This window comes from Miscanthus floridulus, chromosome 3 (assembly GCF_019320115.1).
Source record: "Miscanthus floridulus cultivar M001 chromosome 3, ASM1932011v1, whole genome shotgun sequence".
Classification (NCBI taxonomy): domain Eukaryota; kingdom Viridiplantae; phylum Streptophyta; class Magnoliopsida; order Poales; family Poaceae; genus Miscanthus; species Miscanthus floridulus.
The window spans coordinates 90,749,522-90,767,431 of NC_089582.1; the positions used below are offsets into that span (position 1 = coordinate 90,749,522).

A 17,910-nucleotide genomic window follows, 5' to 3' on the forward strand; every position below is an offset into this window, starting at 1 on the left:
TGTACTAGGCCAGAGTCTATACAACCCTCAAGCCTTATCTGATCTGGGGACGCAAATGTACCTGCTAAACAAGTGGTACATGCAGGCGTCTACCAGTGGAGACTTCTGCGTTGGTGTCAGAATTAGAGACGAACATTGGTTCCGTGGCGATGATGTTATGTATGTTGACTTTGCAGAATTTCATCAACTATGCCACCTTACCTCTCTGGACAAAGTTATCATTAGCTGCTATTGCCTGTAAGTAATAATTCTTTCGATCTATTATTAAACTCATCATATGTGTGCATATGCATATAAATTATCCTAACAAGTACTATATATATGCAGATTTACAATGACAGAGCTCAGAAAGGAAGGCTGCAATGAAATTGGTTTTGTTGATCCCCATATAGTATTCAAAGACCCAATTACTCCAATGACTAATTGGAAGTCTGAGTCAGAGAGTAACATCATGAACTTCTTAGTGAACCAACGCCACAAGAAGGATATACTCTTTCCCTATAACTTCAAGTGAGTGTTAATCATGTCGATCATAGCCTTAATGGCTCATATGTTGATTCTAGTTAATTAATGAGTGTTATGCGTTATATCCTATAAACACATGCAGCAATCACTGGATATTGATGGACATCGATCTGGTGAAAAGTCACTTGATAATCTATGACTCGATGAGAAAACCACAACAAGACTACCAAGATATGATAGATATTATCCAGAGGTAATTTCGGGATCTCTAGCAACTATATATACACACAAACATGATGATTAACTATATCTGATGACGTGGCAAATTTTTTATTGGGCAGTGTTTGGAAAACCTTTATTGAGAAGCAACACATGGAAAAATGCAAAGCGCCACTGAATGTAATCCCATTGAAAGTAAGTCCCCTGAATCGCATCATCTTTATTAATTAAACATATAGCTTTCACCGGATCACCAGATTGGATGACAAATCTTTTTCTCGTAAAGTGGTGTCTGAGGCAGGAACAGGGGAACAACTACTGTGGTTACTATGTTTGCAAGTTTATCAAGGTGCTCTCCCAAAGAACTCCTACAGAGAGACTCAAAGTACGTTAAAAATACACTATATATTCATTTAATTATTATTATTGATTGTGTTACTATGTCTTTATATATATATATATATGTACATATATTAATTTATTTTCCTTTAATTCAAACCTGTAGACTCGATGGTTGGAGGAAAAGGTCATACGGCAAGACCAAATCAAAGCAATTCAAGAGTCTATAGCCGGATTTTTTAATGAGCAGGTCATCGATTCCAAGGGCGAGTTCTACTTCGACCCAACACTGCCATTGAAGCCAAGCTAGAGGATGAGAAAAAACTTGTTATGTCACAACAACTATAATGCAATCTTTTGTAATATATGCACATGAAATAATATAATGTAAAATACACATATGCATGCATGCATGTAAATATATATATGATGCATGCATATATATATATATATATATATATATATATATATATATTTCTATGCTTGAATTGTGTGATTTAATACGTTCATTGTGCTTGAACCGAAACATACTATATGCGCATATAAATGTATAATTAGCAGCGTACAATACGACTTCGAAAACCTATTTTGAAAAGAAAACAAAAAAATGAAAAGAAAAGAAAAAAGAAAAAAACCTTTAGTCCCGGTTCGTATTACCAACCGGGACTAAAGGTGCCGGCCATCGTGGCATGTCAGGAGGCACCTTTAGTCCCGGTTGGTGTTACCCACCGGGACTAAAGGTCCTCCTTTAGTCCCGGTTCCTGACCCGGGACTAAAGGACCCCCCCTTTAGTCCCGGATGCTTGCTCCCGGGTGGGGAACCGGGACTAGAGGGGGTTCCCCACCGGGAGTAAAGCTCGGTTCTCTACCAGTGTACCATAACCGGTGGGTGGTGACTTGTTTTATAGCAGTAGAGATCCTTTGTGTAGTAGTGAGAAAAAAACAATGGAACGAAGCAATACTGTCAAAGAAAATAAAATATTTACTACACTTTCCATACATGATATAACTAACTGTAAAATCATCAGTGACCACCCTTGGTTTCCCCACATCCCATGATCTCCGGCGGGAGATTGGCGACACGGTGAATGCCTTCCTCGAAGACGACTCCCATTCCCATGAAGAAATGGGCCTCGATGTGGCAATGGAACGCCCACACTCCAGGGTTGTCGCCCTTGAACCGCAGCGCCGTCCAGCCATATGGATGCACCGCCACTGTGTTCTTCAATATCGGGTCCTTAAGGTTGTATGACGCCGGGTGCACCGTCGGGTCGAAGCGGCCGATGCCGTAGCCCAGCACCCAGAAGTCATGCCCATGCAGGTGCCACGGGTGCGTCTCGCTCTTGTTCGGCGCCAGCATATTGGCGTTCTGCAGCACCACGTCGACGACGGAGCCGAACTGCAGCCGGTACAGGCCGTCGCTGACCGTCGCGTTCGGGTTCGGCGGCGGAGAGTACACGTCGTACCCCTGGTGCGCGTACGTCTCCGGCGGCGGCCGCTGGTCGAAGGTGCCCAGGAGCCCCCGCTTCAAGGCCACCAGGTACGGCGTGTGCGGCAGCGTGAAGGACACGCCGTTGAGAGCCCACTTGATGCGCCCGTCGATCTTATTCTGCGTGTTGAGCAGGAGGATGGTGCGGTCAGCGCGAGGCGGCGGAAGCTCGACGTGCGCCGGGTGCGCCACCGTCGCCACGCTCTGCCGGAACCGGTACATGGTGTCGTTCCAGGCCGGGCCCGTGGGCGGGGTTGTCGCCGGCGATGCGCGGTCACCGTTGTAGCTCAGAATGGCGGTGCCGGTAGGTGTGGCAGGCTCGCGGCTGACGACGTTGGAGGCGAGCCAGTAGTTGCGGTTGGGGTCTTGGTCTGCCTTGATAAGGACGGAGTAGGTCTCGCCGGAGTAGATGTTGAGGTTCTTCACCACGAACGGCTTCACGTAGTGGCCGTCGGCCTCCACCACCGTCATTTCGTGGCCCTGAAAGCATGATGCATGCCGTGGATCAATTAGACGACAAGTTATTCGATCAGGTAAAAATGTTGGTATAGACGATGCGTGCGGTCAACAAACTATTTGTGTTGGGTTTAGGCCCATATTTTATTTAATAATCAAGTAATTATATGTCCATATTAAATGCTGTGGTATAATATAGTTTTAGTCCTGTATGGAATTTTGACTGATCGTTGACTCAATTTAAATAGGCTACACACTTATGCACCTATAGAGAAGTTGAAAGAGGCCAAAGACGTGCCACACGTGCGTGCACCGCCACCACTGCCGAACCATGGCGTGGTGTGGCGAGCGATGTGTGGGTGACGTACCCGAGCGCGGGTGTGGCTTGTTTTTGCCACTTGGGCTGGCTAAGGAAGAGGAAGGGGTACAACGCTAAGGTGGAGAGTCTTCGTCTCCCTAATCTCTCTGGCATTACCTGCCCTCCCCCTATTGCCTCATGCGCCATACCACTCTTTCCTCTGGTCGAGTTGTATTTGAGTACTCCCTGTCCCATTCTCCGAGTTACATTCGAGTATTCCATGTCCCATTCTCTACGCGCACGGAGCTTTGGGAGAGCAGGCCTGGCGTTCAAATCGGGACACCTGCTCGGGTGTGTGCGGGTGATCAGATTTTTGGGGAGCGTCTCCGCTACTGCTCGGCGTTCACACCGGGACACCGGCTCTGGGGTGTGCGGGTGATTAGATTTTTGGGGAGCGTCTCCGCGACTGCTCGCCGTCTTTATCTTCATCGGAACGTCTTCATCTCGTTCCAGGTGGTGCCCTTTCTTTCTCGGATTGGCTTTGTCTACTTTCCGGTGGACATTCGAGGGACGACACTACGTATATCTTCCTGCACCGACTGTGGTCCGCGACTTCAAGCAACTCACAATGAGTGGGTCTGGAGCCACCGGTGCCTTGAACATGGGTCCCTCCGCAGGGTATATCTCTATTCTTAAATTGGTTAAGTTCAATCTCTTTTTGGCCATGATCAGTATGATGTTCATCAACATATTTGCTGCTAATCTGAGTAGTAGTAAAATCACACACGTGCACATATTTGTCATCACAAATTTGTTATTATTTTTCTAGATTAATTTCAACATTAAATTGCCTAAATTCCTAACAATTTGAAGGTCAAAATTTACATTTCAATTGCTCCATTAAATTGTGAAAGGTTTGTTTATTTGAGCAGATCTTTAAACACTAAAGTTAGATTTGGGCCATTTTATGATCTATATAGTCGTAAAACAAATTTACTGTGTAAACCTTTTAAAATGTAAATCTAGCGACGGTATAGTTTTTGAACATTGAAAATTATAGCTTCCATTTCAAAAAAGTTACTAATTTCATTTATCGTTGGTGAAATTATACAAAAAAATATGAATACTACTAAACGTCTACACATATCCTAAGATACAGTTTGTGGGCTTTTGTTGCTTCAGAATTTGCAGTTTTAACTTTTCTGATTCTGAAGAGTAAGGACCATGGAAACTTCATTGCTGTGACGTGGTGGAATATACGGAAAACATGAGCTTCAATTGGTAATTTCCCCGCAAAGCTAAGAGCAACTCCGGGAAACAACAACCATTGAGTCAACAACAACCTTGAACCTTCTTTGTCCAACAATTGGTAATTTCCACGCAAAGCTATGAGCAACTCCGGGAAACAACAACCATTGAGTCAACAACAACGTTGAACCTTCTTTGTCCAACTCCTCCATTTCGGTACAGTTTCGACCTTTCGTGGTGGTTGATGCTTGCATAAATTTAACAGTATTTGTACTACCAAATTAATGAACGCGAGGGTTATAGTGAGGAAAAGACCAGACTACAGAAAGGAATCTAAAAGAACGCTGTGCTTACCATCTCTTCACTCTTTAGTTAGTTGTTACACTAACCGATAGATGGCGACCTCGAGTGTGCTCCAATGGCCGGGTAGGTTACAAAGGTGAAAGATAAGTATATAGATACTCCCTCCGTTTCAAAGTATAAGCCGTTTAGATATACATTTGTCTAGGTACATAAGAAAAACAATATATTTAAGCCTCCTTTGACATGGCTCATAAAAAACGGCTTCACTGATGAAGCCAAAGCCAGTGAAGCTAGAAAAACTGGCTTTTCCCGACTTCTAGTTCATTTTAACCCCGGCTTACAAAACGGCTTCACGCTACAGTGCATCGATTTGCACAAAATAGATGAAGCCGAAGCCGGCATAAGCCGTGCCAAAGAGGCCCTTAAAAAAGCTAAAACATCTTATAATTTGAGAAGGAAAGAAGACTATTATGTTGCCTAATTCCAATGTCCTCTTTCTGTTTTTTTAGATTTGACCACTGAACAAAGAATCAGATTCATGTTACTACTCTCTCTGTTCCAAATTATAAGTCATTTTGATTTTTTTGGTTCATCCATTTTGCTATGTATCTAGGCATATTATTTATCTAAATACATATCAAAATGGGTGTACTAAAAAAGTCAAAGCGACTTATAATTTGGAACGGATGGAGTAGATCTATAGCGAAATAGTTATTTTAAAAAGTATAAATATTTCAATGTAAATATCATATGTTCTATGCAATGCGAAACAAAATTTCATCTCGTAGACCATGTAACTATGATGACCCTAGCTAATATTTATTTCTGAGATAGGAGAGATTAGCTGATAAGTGCTATTTTCATTTATAATACAAAAATATTAAACTACCGGCTCATATATATCTCGTGATCTAGTTCCTCACCAGGGCCGGTAGCTAGGAAGGACCTCTCTACGTCGACCTTTTGGTGAATCCCACACTACCGGTTCATATTACGCAATTGTTGAATCTAATAGTTTGGTACTCATATATGCAAACATAATGTCTTTAATATTTAGTATCTATGTTACTATTTAGGATTAAAGTTGTTGCACTTATGACTTGACGGTATGTTGTATGGTATACAGTGTTGGTATTATTTGTATGAAGCACCACTTGTTATAATGCGTGATGTTTCATCAGTATCGGTTACTAGTTTTTATAGCTTCCTCAGGGCAATGCCGCTAAAATGCTGTTCTGAAATCTGAACAAACAAATCAACGGGAAAAAAACGAAAACGAGGCGCTAAATGAGAGCACATGCGCGCGCGTAGGGCGTACCTCGATCTCAAAGTTGAGAGCGGACAAGGACGTGACGCTGGCGATGCGAAACCGGTAGGTCTTCCCTGGCACGACGGCGAACACCGGCGTGGCGCACTCCGGGCTGGTGGCGTTGCAGGTGCCCGGCAGCGCCGCCGAGCAATTGAACTTCCCGCGGCCGTTGATGAGGAGCGAGTGCGGCTCCCCGACCCAGACCATTGGCACGGACACGAGCCCGGCGGCCAGCTCGTAGGTGCTGTTGTGCCACCAGTCGTTGAGCAACACGTCGTGCTCGTCGTCGTAGGCGAACGGCTCCGCGCCGCCGGGCGCTGCCGCGACGACGATGACGCCGTACAGCCCCGCGGAGCGCTGCATCCCGTAGTGCGCGTGGTACATGTAGGTCCCCGGGCGGTCGACGACGAAGGCGTAGGTGAAGGTGTCCCCGGGGAGGATCGGGCACTGCGTGACGCCCTCGGTGCCGTCCGCCCACGGCGTGCCGATCTGCCGGATGCCGTGCCAGTGGATCGCCAGGTTCTCTGTCAGCAGCGAGTTCCTCACCTTCACCTCCACGGTGTCGCCCTGCGTGGCGCGGATCGCCGGGCCGGGCGTCTGCCCGTTGATGGTGGCGGAGAGCTTCCGCACGCAGTCCGGGGACTTGAACTGGTAGCTGACCTCCCACTCGTGGCGACGCGTTGCGGCACGCACCAGCAGCGTGGACAGCGAGAGGCAGAGGAAGAGGCTGCAGAGGCGGCGCGCCGCCCCTGGCAGGAATGCCATTATGGGGGGCGCCGGGGCGGCAAAGTGACCTTCACCTCAGCTCCACCGATGTTTTTTTTTCTTTTTTTTTGACACAAAATTGCTTGTGGAGCGCCTGGCCGGATTGCGGACCAGCAGGCTGGTAGAGCTGGTCTGTTCGGTGTGGCTGGCAGTGGCAGGGCTATAGCTGTGCGTGGTGGTGGTTGTGTGATGACCTTGCTAGTATTTATAGAGAAACTTTGCTTGAACTGTTGCATTTTCAAGGTAAAGGTTTGGGTACCATGGACCCGAACCAAACAAACATAGTTGATTCAAAATTTCGAATATGCAAGTAAAATGCTGAACTGATGTTTTGGTTGTGCAAGTGTATATTGGTAGCAATACGTACGCTAGCGTACGAAGCTGGAACACTGTGTGCAAATGGATACGGCTCCAATTTGTCACCACACTAATGGTTTTGAGCTTCAACTTTATGGACCATTTCATATGTGAGCGCCTGCATGGTCTGCTCTATATTTGTCAATGCAAAACTTTCCAGCGGGATGGATGGGGAATTTCTATCCATGTACACTGCTCTGATCTCGGGTCAAACCAGAACAAGATAATGCGTGTACACAGAAAGTAAATGGTGGTTGTAACCATGTGTGATGCAAGAAGGTAGGAGTAGTAGAGTCCACGTCTTAAAATGATGCTAGGTGCACGCTTCGGCAAGGTGGTTAAATTAAGAACTGGAGTATGCCAGTTATTTTGTGTATCCAATCTTATCTTCCTATTTCAGTATTAATTGGACTCATTCTAAGCCTCCACGATAATTTTCATGAGACATCCAAAAAATCTCACAAAAAATACAAAAACATGTAGCCACTGCTTCAATAAAATGTTTTATGGTTTTTAGCAATGTTTTCATAAACGCTAAACGGTAAACAGTCGGTCACCTGCCGTTTTGCCATAATTCAGGCTAAACGGTCCATTAAACAGGCTAAACGGGCTAAACGGATGATTAAACGAAAACAACATACCACTGTGTAGCGTTTACACGGTGTTTAAACGGGCTACACGGCCGTTTAGGTGAACAGTCATATGGCTCACCCAACATTAATACAGTTTCTCGCAGGAGGAGCCTGCTTTGGCTTGCAACTCTGTCATAATCATCTGAATATATGCAGGGGGGAGGGGGGGGGGGGGGGGGGGGGGGAGGGGGTTCGTAATTAATTAAACTAATTGGGTTTTCGCATGGAGAAGGGGAGAAAAAGCAATCTCGCGTATATGCATGGTTGCATGCACGAGAACTGACGCATGGGCACCTCTGTCATCCTTATGACGCTGTGATTCGTGATGTCAGGGAAGAGACGACCTCACCGGTCTTCCTTCTCTCACAAAGCCCTACCGTACAAATTCATATTATACGGGCAAACTTTGGCAGAGAAATTGGCCTTACTGACTATGCCTATGCGCACAGCGATATTGCCAGGAACTTGTCCTCCGTCCAATAGGAGAGAAGAGACGAACGTTCATAGGTCAATTTCAACCTCGCAGGTGTGTACGTAGAGGTTAGTTAGATTAGGTAACAACAACACGCTCACACGTACCAACCCTAGCTCATCTCCCTGGCTACTTGCGCACGCAAAAGTCGACAGCTACGTACGTCGGCTAAAGTGTATACGCGTACGTATGCTGTTGACTCGCACGTACTATACGTATGGCATTTGTTGGTACAGTACCCGTGTGTTCGCGGACCGCGCGCACTTCTTCAATTGCAGCCCGAGGCCGATCGAGGCGCCTGAGCCGAGCAGGGCCCAACAACCCTGAGCTGCCGCGCGTCGGGCTTGTCCTTCCTCTCTGTCTCTCCCTCGCCCAGTCGCCACGGCCTTCGCTCGAGCTGACGGCAGAGGATACGCCCTCCGTCCGATCCTCGGCGACTTCAGACAGCAATGCCCAGCGTCTTACCAAACGCTTCTGATCTCTCGGGGGGTGTCACAGACTGTCAGTAGGCAGGGTACGTACGTAGGTCAACCGTCAACAACACAGCTGAGGCTTCACGATTCAGGTTAAGTTGTACTGGCTGAAACCTAAGTCCTTAGTGACATAAATTTCACCTGCTACTAGACCGTGGGATCAATAATTGGCAACTGCTAAATACTGTTGCGAATTGCACGCATGGTCCAACGTTTGGTGGTTGGACGACGTACGACTTCGGCCAGTAGACCAGGATGTTGGAGTTGTTCCAAATTCACTCCAGGATATAGGCCAGGCTTCTGACGGAGCGAAGCGGAGGCCCGTCGCCGGATACACCCTTGCTAGGGTTTCGTGGAGACTTGATTCTCTTGTAAGCCGCCATAGGCGTGTAACCCAAAACTCTTGAGATAGTGAGATTGTTGCTGGCTGGTGCCCGTGGTTTTTCCCCTTCACATCGGAGGGGTTTTCCACGTTAAATCGTGTGTCTCCTCTGTGGCTTGATTCTTTACTTCATATTCTTATACGTCGTTCATAACAAGTGGTACCGGAGCTTTGGTTGCTGTTAGGGTTCATGACGACGTCGATGAAGTTCGATCTTCCGCTGCTGAACTACGACACGCGGTTCTCGCTATGGCAAGTCAAGATGCGGGGGATTCTGGCGCAGACTCATGACTATGATGAGGCGCTGGATAGTTTCGGAAAGAGGAAGGCCGAGTGGACTCCAGAAGAGATCCGCAAGGATCAGAAGGCGCTCGCCCTAATTCAGTTGCATCTTCATAATGATATTTTGCAGGAGTGTCTGAAAGAGAAAACTGCTGCAGAACTATGGCTGAAACTGGAATCGATCTGTATGTCCAAGGATCTAACCAGTAAGATGCAGATGAAGATGAAGCTGTTCACCCTAAAGATGAAGGAGGAGGATTCAGTGATGAGCCACATCGCTGAATTCAAGAAGATCGTCGCCGACCTAGTGTCGATGGAGGTGAAGTATGATGATGAGGACTTAGGTCTTTTGCTGCTATGTTCTTTGCCAAATTCGTATGCAAATTTTCGTGACACCATACTTTTGAGCCGTGATGAACTAACCCTAAAGGAAGTTTATGAGGCTCTCCAGTCTAGGGAGAAGATGAGAGGCATGGTGCAGAATGACGGGACGTCGTCCTCCAAGGGCGATGCTTTGCATGTGAGAGGCAGAACTGAAAACAGATCCTCCAATGATGGCAATGATGGTAGAAAGAACTACGAAAGGAGAGGCCGTTCAAAGTCCAAGCCGCATGGTAATAAAAAGTTCTGTGTTTATTGCAAGCTGACAAATCATAATGTTGAGGATTGCAGAAAAGTACAGAATAAGGAGAAGAGGAAAAACAAGTTGGCTGGTAAGGTCTCTGTTGCTGCTGCTGCGTCTGATGATGATTCTAGAGATTGTCTGGTAGTATTTGCTGGTTGTGTTGCTGGTCATGATGAATGGATTCTCGATTCTGCATGTTCATTTCATATTTGCACTAACAGAAATTGGTTTAGCTCGTATAAGCCTGTGCAGAAAGGGGATGTTGTGCGGATGGGAGATGATAACCCGTGTGACATTGTGGGGATTGGATCAGTTCAGATCAAGACTGATGATGGCATAACACGCACGCTGAAAAACGTCAGGTATATACCAGGGATGTCTAGAAATCTTATCTCATTGAGCACGCTTGATGCAGAAGGTTATAAATATTCCGGTTCAGATGGCGTTCTGAAGGTATCAAAAGGTTCTCTTGTTTGCTTGAAAGGTGATCTTAATTCTGCAAAGTTATATGTCCTTAGAGGGTGTACTTTACCTGGTTCTGATTCCGCTGTTGCTGCTGTTACTAATGATGAACCTAGTAAAACTAACCTTTGGCATATGCGTTTGGGACATATGAGTCACCATGGTATGGCAGAATTGATGAAGAGAAACCTGCTGGATGGCTGCACTTCGAGTAAAATAAAGTTTTGTGAGCATTGTATTTTCGGGAAGCATAAAAGGGTACATTTCAACACTTCTGTTCACACCACTAAAGGTACTCTTGATTATGTTCATGCTGATTTATGGGGTCCTTCCCGTAAGTCCTCACTTGGTGGTGCTCGTTACATGCTTACAATTATTGATGATTACTCTAGAAGGGTTTGGCCTTATTTTCTGAAACAGAAAGATGATACTTTTGCTGCTTTTAAGGACTGGAAAGTAATGATAGAAAGGCAAACTGAAAGGAAGGTAAAATTGCTTCGTACTGATAATGGTGGAGAATTTTGTTCGCGTGAATTTAATGATTATTGCAGATCGGAAGGCATTGTTAGGCATCACACCATACCCCATACTCCACAACAGAATGGTGTGGCCGAACGCATGAACAGAACCATCATGTCCAAGGCCCGTTGCATGCTGTCTAATGCCAGGATGAGCAAGCATTTTTGGGCTGAAGCTGCTAATACTGCCTATTACTTGATAAACAGGTCGCCTTCTATTCCACTAAATAAAAGAACTCCCATTGAGGTATGGTCTGGTACGCCTGCTGATTATTCACAGTTGAAAGTTTTTGGATGCACTGCTTATGCTCATGTTGATAATGGAAAATTAGAGCCTAGAGCTGTTAAGTGTCTTTTCTTTGGTTATAGTTCGGGAGTCAAATGCTATAAATTGTGGAATCCTGAAACAGGAAAGACTTTTATGAGCAGGAATGTTGTTTTCAATGAATCTGTGATGTTTACTGACAGTTTGCCCTCAGATCATGTTCCAGAAAAAGAGCTGCAGCATATGCGCATGCAGGTGGAGCATGTTGATGATGATACAGGTGTGCAGGTGGAGCCTGTTGATGAGCATGGTGACCATGATAATGATGTTGCTGAGGATGATGCTCATGATGATGTTCAGCAAACTCCTCCTATTTTGCAGTTAGAGGAGGATTTACCTATTGCTTAACGCAAGTCAAAAAGGACAATTGCACCTCCTAAGCGTCTTATTGAAGAGTGTAATTTGTCTTACTATGCTTTGAGTTGTGCTGAACAGGTGGAGAATGTTCATGAGCCAGCAACCTATAAAGAAGCTATTCGTTGTGGTGATACTGAGAATTGGATTTCTGCTATGCATGAGGAGATGCAGTCTCTTGAGAAGAACAGTACATGGGAGATTGTACCTTTGCCTAAGAATAAGAAGACCATCAGCTGTAAATGGATCTTCAAGAGAAAGGAGGGTTTATCTCCAAGCGAGCCTCCAAAGTATAAGGCAAGGTTAGTTGCTAAAGGCTACAGTCAAATTCCGGGTGTTGACTACAATGATGTGTTCTCTCCAGTGGTAAAACACAGTTCAATTCGTACTTTCCTTAGTATTGTTGCTTCACATGATCTTGAGCTTGAGCAGTTAGATGTGAAGACTGCGTTTTTGCATGGAGAGCTTGAGGAGGACATATACATGGACCAACCAGAAGGGTTCATAGTGCCTGGCAAGGAAAAATATGTGTGCAAGTTGAAGAGATCCTTGTATGGTTTGAAACAGTCCCCTCGTCAGTGGAACAAGAGGTTTGATTCATTTATGTTAGCACACAGTTTTAAAAGATCTAAGTATGATAGCTGTGTTTACATCAAGTATGTTAATGGATCACCTATATATTTGCTGTTATATGTTGATGATATGCTGATTGCTGCCAAGAGCAAGATTGAAATCACTAAGTTAAAGAAGCTATTAAGTAGTGGTTTTGATATGAAAGATCTTGGTAGTGCTAAGAAAATTCTTGGTATGGAAATTAGTAGAGACAGAAAATCTGGTTTGCTATTTCTTAGTCAACAAAATTATATCAAGAAAGTTCTTCAGCGTTTCAACATGCAAAATGCTAAGGTTGTTAGTACCCCTATTGCACCTCACTTTAAGTTGTCAGCTGCTCAGTGTCCTAGTACAGATGCAGAGATTGAATACATGTCAAGGGTTCCTTATTCTAGTGCTGTTGGATCTTTGATGTATGCCATGGTTTGCTCTCGTCCAGATTTGTCATATGCTATGAGTCTTATTAGTAGATATATGTCTAATCCTGGCAAAGAACATTGGAGGGCAGTTCAGTAGATTTTCAGGTACCTCAGAGGCACAGCAGATTCCTGTTTAAAGTTTGGAAGAACTGATAAGGGTCTTATTGGCTATGTGGATTTTGATTATGCTGCTGATCTGGACAGGCGAAGATCACTTACAGGTTATGTGTTTACTGTTGGCAGTTGTGCTGTGAGTTGGAGGGCTACTTTACAGTCAGTTATTGCTTTGTCTACTACTGAAGCAGAATATATGGCTATTTGTGAAGCGTGCAAAGAATTAATTTGGCTGAAAGGTTTATACGCTGAGCTTTGTGGAGTTGAATCTTGCATAAGTTTGCACTGTGACAGTCAAAGTGCAATTTACCTCACTAAAGATCAGATGTTCCATGAGAGAACTAAACACATAGATATCAAGTATCATTTTGTGCGTGATGTGATTGAAGAAGGTAAGCTGAAGGTATGCAAGATTAGTACTCATGATAATCCTGCTGATATGATGACAAAACCTGTTCCTATTGCTAAGTTTGAGCTGTGCTCAAGTTTAGTTGGTTTAATTGGATAGTCCAAGAGACTATTGTTGGCACCAGTGGTTTTCTATCTTTGTTATGTTCAGGATGAAGGGTTGATTTATGATACAAGATGAATTTGTCTCAAGGTGGAGTTTGTTGGAGTTGTTCCAAATTCACTCCAGGATATAGGCCAGGCTTCTGACGGAGCGAAGCGGAGGCCCGTCGCCGGATACACCCTTGCTAGGGTTTCGTGGAGACTTGATTCTCTTATAAGCCGCCATAGGCGTGTAACCCAAAACTCTTAAGATAGTGAGATTGTTGCTGGCTGGTGCCCGTGATTTTTCCCCTTCACATCGGAGGGGTTTTCTACGTTAAATCGTGTGTCTCCTCTGTGGCTTGATTCTTTACTTCATATTCTTATACGTCGTTCATAACACAGGACCTATGAGGACCTTGCAAGATTATGGTTTGGTCATACTATATAATTGAGCACAGTTGGATCCGTACTTTGTTGAATACTACTTGCTAATCCTTATATACCCTGATGGCATTGAACAAAGGGGAGAGAGATGCCACCTGTATGGGTCGATCAAAAGGCTAAGGGTGTGTTTGGATGACTGGTCGGCCTCCTTGAAGCATGGCTACGCATCCTATCGTGGGCAGCCCACACCTGCCTCCATGAAGCCTATCAGAGCTTGTTTAGTTAGCTGGGCTGTTGTGGGCCGGCAAGCATGAGTTTGTGTTTGGTTGTCTAGTTAGCTTTTGAGCTGGTAAGTTCACTCTCTTTGAGGCAGGTTTGCTCTGCGCACCAGCACCTCCATGACTGGACGTCGAGCGCGCCGGCAACCATTGCTGTCTACGAGCGCAAGGATGGGTCACCGAGACTACCTCCAACTGCGACGGCACGCTCGCGTTCATCTCCAGCGAAGAGCTCGTGGCGCACTGTATCGATCCTCGATTTTCTTGAAGGAAAATCCACAGGATCGAATCATAATGTGCACTCCATTATATTATCAAACAATAGCTGATATCATAAATTCATACATCGAATACCTGTCTTAGAAGTACAAATATAGAGATTTAACATTTATTACATGACCACTAAACAGCATTAGAGTGGAACAACTAAGGTCCGGAAGCAACTTCATCTTCTCCAAACTCGAGCGTTGGACGAACGCCTCTATCCTCCTTGTCATTCTCACCACCTGTTAAACAACTGGCTTCCACCCTATGCTTTGCGTTGCTTTGTCATATGTGGAATGCAAGGATATAGCATAAGAACCTATTTATGACTGTAGTGTTCCTATGCGTAGTTCGTTAATATTTTATCAGTAATTCTCAAGTTTTATTCCATCTTTTCCACACATTCTCCCATCCTATCACACACATCTCACCACACTCTCACTCTCAGGCGACAAGAACAACTCCTGCTTGTGCTTGCCTCATCGGCCGACGCCGGAAGTCTTCAAACCCAGGGGAAGAAGAAGAAAGGACTCCTCTCTCTAGTCAAGTGAAGTAGTAACATAGGAAAGGTCCATAGCCGTGGGAAGATGACATATGTATCGATCGATCAACTAAAACTCTACAGAGGTTTACGGTGCCCACAAGATACACCATCATCTGCAGTGTCGTGCCTAGGCTAATTCTGGTCTGCTTTCTAGACTGCAACGACACCACCGTGCCACTCAGCCCTGAGGCACCCCGGAGTCCACCGTCATGCCGAGATTGTGAGACGTAGTACTGGGCCCTCCAAGGGTACCACACATCTAGAGACGTTCAGGTCCAAAACATCCTCACCTCACTATCAACTATGACCTAGCAGTAGTGGCATCGCCCAAACTAATCCACATACGTCTCCCCTCCATTGAGGAGCGAGTGAGGTGCAAGGATTCCTATGAACCGGTTCCTAGGACACATAAGTTGTTAGGATGACTGATGAGGACATCACTTCTTCAGAGGTACCCGCTGATCCTCCAACCATCATGCAAGGTCCAATGACCCGGGCTCGAAAGCGACAACTCAATTTAGAGGTTAGCTCGTTCTTAAACGATACTTTTCATACTTTTGCGAATAGACTACTACCTAATGATGTTATCTTGCTTAGGAACATTGGAGAGGGTCATGAAGGACTTAGAGGAAGTGGTGGAGGTGATGATGACCAGCAAGGACGTCCAACACAAGCCGAAGGCCCAGTCCAACAAGAATTCGAGTCTGTCTTGGCCTCCAGGACTAGTCTGCCTTAAACTGGTCACCCAGGATGCATCCGGACTCTGTTTTCGATGATTCACATATGGATGGAAAGCTAATTTGATAAGGAAGCCAATCAATGTGGTTTCACGTCAAAACCTCTTCGGAATCAATGGGAATCGTCAAAACAAGTCTGCGTCCAGAATCTGCCAGGGTGCTGTGACAGCTTCTTTTGGTCTGTTGGACCGTGTATCGTGTTTGGGCCCATTAGGGGGCGCGTCCAGGGTAGGCGATGACCCTAAGACCTTTATAATCATACATCGCCGCCGTCATTAGGTTTTGGGTTTTGCTTAGATTATTCTGTGAAGAACAGTTTCGTCGTTCATCGGTTTGTGAGACCACAACTTCATAAGATAATCTTTCATCTGCAATTTGGTTATGTTCTTTCTTGTTCTTGCTTGTGTTCTTCGTTGCGTAGGCAAGGATTAGCCTTCTTGGCGAGGTCAACCTGGTCCGTGACTTGGTTGATAACTAGATGAGCTGTGGTGCTAAGATTGCAGGGTTCGATCTTTCGATCTGAAGCCGGATCGGTGTGTCATTCTCTACCACAACGATAGTTATCATCACCTGACGGAAGATTGGGATCTCCGTCTCCATTAAGTGGTAATCAGAGCTAAGGTATACCATCAGGTTCACTTTTATTCCCTAGTTTTGAGTGTTTCACATTCGTCCCATAGTCCAGTGTCATACTCGTTTTTCCTGTCCTAGAACCTTCCGCGCCATAGCCTTTGCATATTTCAGTTTCAGAGTCCGTCGTGTTGATTTTGTGTCCTGGTCAAGGTCTTGTTGCTGGTTAGGTCGTGTTAGAGTCCAGTTCATGTGTTTTCTCTCATCATTTCCATCAAATCTTTGCTGTTGTGACCAGTTTTGTGCACATTGTTCCCGTTTTGTCATCTAATTCGGAGCCAATTCTTAAAATTGGTCTAGTTTTCACATACAAACTCCGATTTTGACGTTCCATATATCAAAATCGATCAGAAAATTTTTTGAATCCGTCCATCCCCCGCATATGCGGGGTTCGAAAATTTTAAATTGGTCCGTAAGGTTTTTGTCGATTTTGAGCAAGTTTTCTAAAAATTTCACAGGCCACGTCTTTCACTTATTTCAGCTCATATTTTTTGTGGTCACTTCTTTTGTGCTCCTAAGTAAAGGAAAAATATCAAAAAAATAAAATAAAAAAGTCAAAATTTCCCAAAAAAACAACGACCGCCCAAAAAATAGAAAAAAAGAGAGGGGCAAAAGAGGAACAATATTTAGAGGAGCACATAGAGAAGACCAAAGTGAGCTGTGTTAGCGTGTGTTGTCTGGTTCCTTGTTTGTGTTGTTGTTTCCATCCACCATACTTGTTTTTCATACACCTGTCACCTTGCTATCCACTATACTTTTGTCACACACCTAGTACTTGGAACATTTTAGACCAGCAACGAGAACAAGTATTTTGGACTATAATTCAGCATTACTTTCTGTTACTGACTTGTGTGCCAGATATACATATTACTCTTTATTTGCCTTCCAAGCTCCACAAATTCTTCAGATCACTACAGAAAAAGGGCTTTGCAATCTTGGTACCACTACCTCACAGGTATCACGAACTAGCCGTCGGTTGTACCGCCACTGCTTGCATTAGTAAGAACTTTGTAAGAGTTTGGTAAGACGCTTCCACTTGCTGTGAAAAGTGATACCACTACAACCACGTAGTCATTTGGTAGGGATAACTTTCACCTGTTTATTCCTGTTTTGTGTTTTCAATGGCAGGAGGTGAACAGACTGGAGATAACAATCCTAAGGGTTTCAGCGAGTGTGTCAGCCAAGAGCAACTACAAGCTGTTGTAGAGGATGCCCAAAAAAGGATGAATGAGGCCGTCAGGAAGGCCATCACTAACGCACTCATTGAACTCAACATTGGCAATAGCATGGAGAGATTGGACAAGCAAATTTCCACGCTAACCGACAAGGTTACTAAGTTGGAAACCTTTGCGTTGGGCGACAACGACGTCTCCGGCAGCAACACCGATGGTCAAGACACGGTGTATGATGCCAACGGGAACATAGGTCGAGCAGCTTTCCGATAAGAGAGATTACGACAACGTCTTCGCCGCAACACGATAGGTATGGGTGGTGTCCACCACCACCACCGTCAAGATAATAATCACCGTGTGTCCGATGGTCCTTATGCTAAAATTAAGTTGACAATACCATCTTTTTCGGGTCATTATGATGTTGAGGGATATCTTGATTGGGAGATGATGGTAGAACAAAAGTTTAGTGCCCACCTTGTACCTGAGCAACAT

General features: G+C 44.9%; 1 protein-coding gene across 1 annotated transcript; it reads right to left on the reverse strand.

The window, feature by feature from the left end:
• Positions 1-1,964: 1,964 nt before the first annotated feature.
• On the reverse strand, positions 1,965-7,049 carry LOC136546106 (L-ascorbate oxidase-like). Its single transcript, XM_066538080.1, has 2 exons — positions 6,135-7,049; positions 1,965-2,991 (listed from the first exon to the last, which is right to left on the reverse strand). Exons 1-2 carry the CDS (start codon positions 6,888-6,890, stop codon positions 2,047-2,049), a joined length of 1,701 nt encoding a protein of 566 aa, XP_066394177.1. The 5' UTR covers positions 6,891-7,049; the 3' UTR covers positions 1,965-2,046.
• Between the last annotated feature and the right edge of the window lie 10,861 nt (positions 7,050-17,910).

What these genes read in the sequence shown, in the direction of transcription:
- LOC136546106 (XM_066538080.1), bottom strand. Translation starts at nt 6,890, where the DNA reads ATGGCATTCCTGCCAGGGGCGGCGCGCCGCCTCTGCAGCCTCTTCCTC. An exon ending in CTCTCAACTTTGAGATCGAG is followed by an intron (nt 2,992 to 6,134) that starts GTACGCCCTACG and finishes TCATGCTTTCAG; the next exon opens with GGCCACGAAATGACGGTGGT.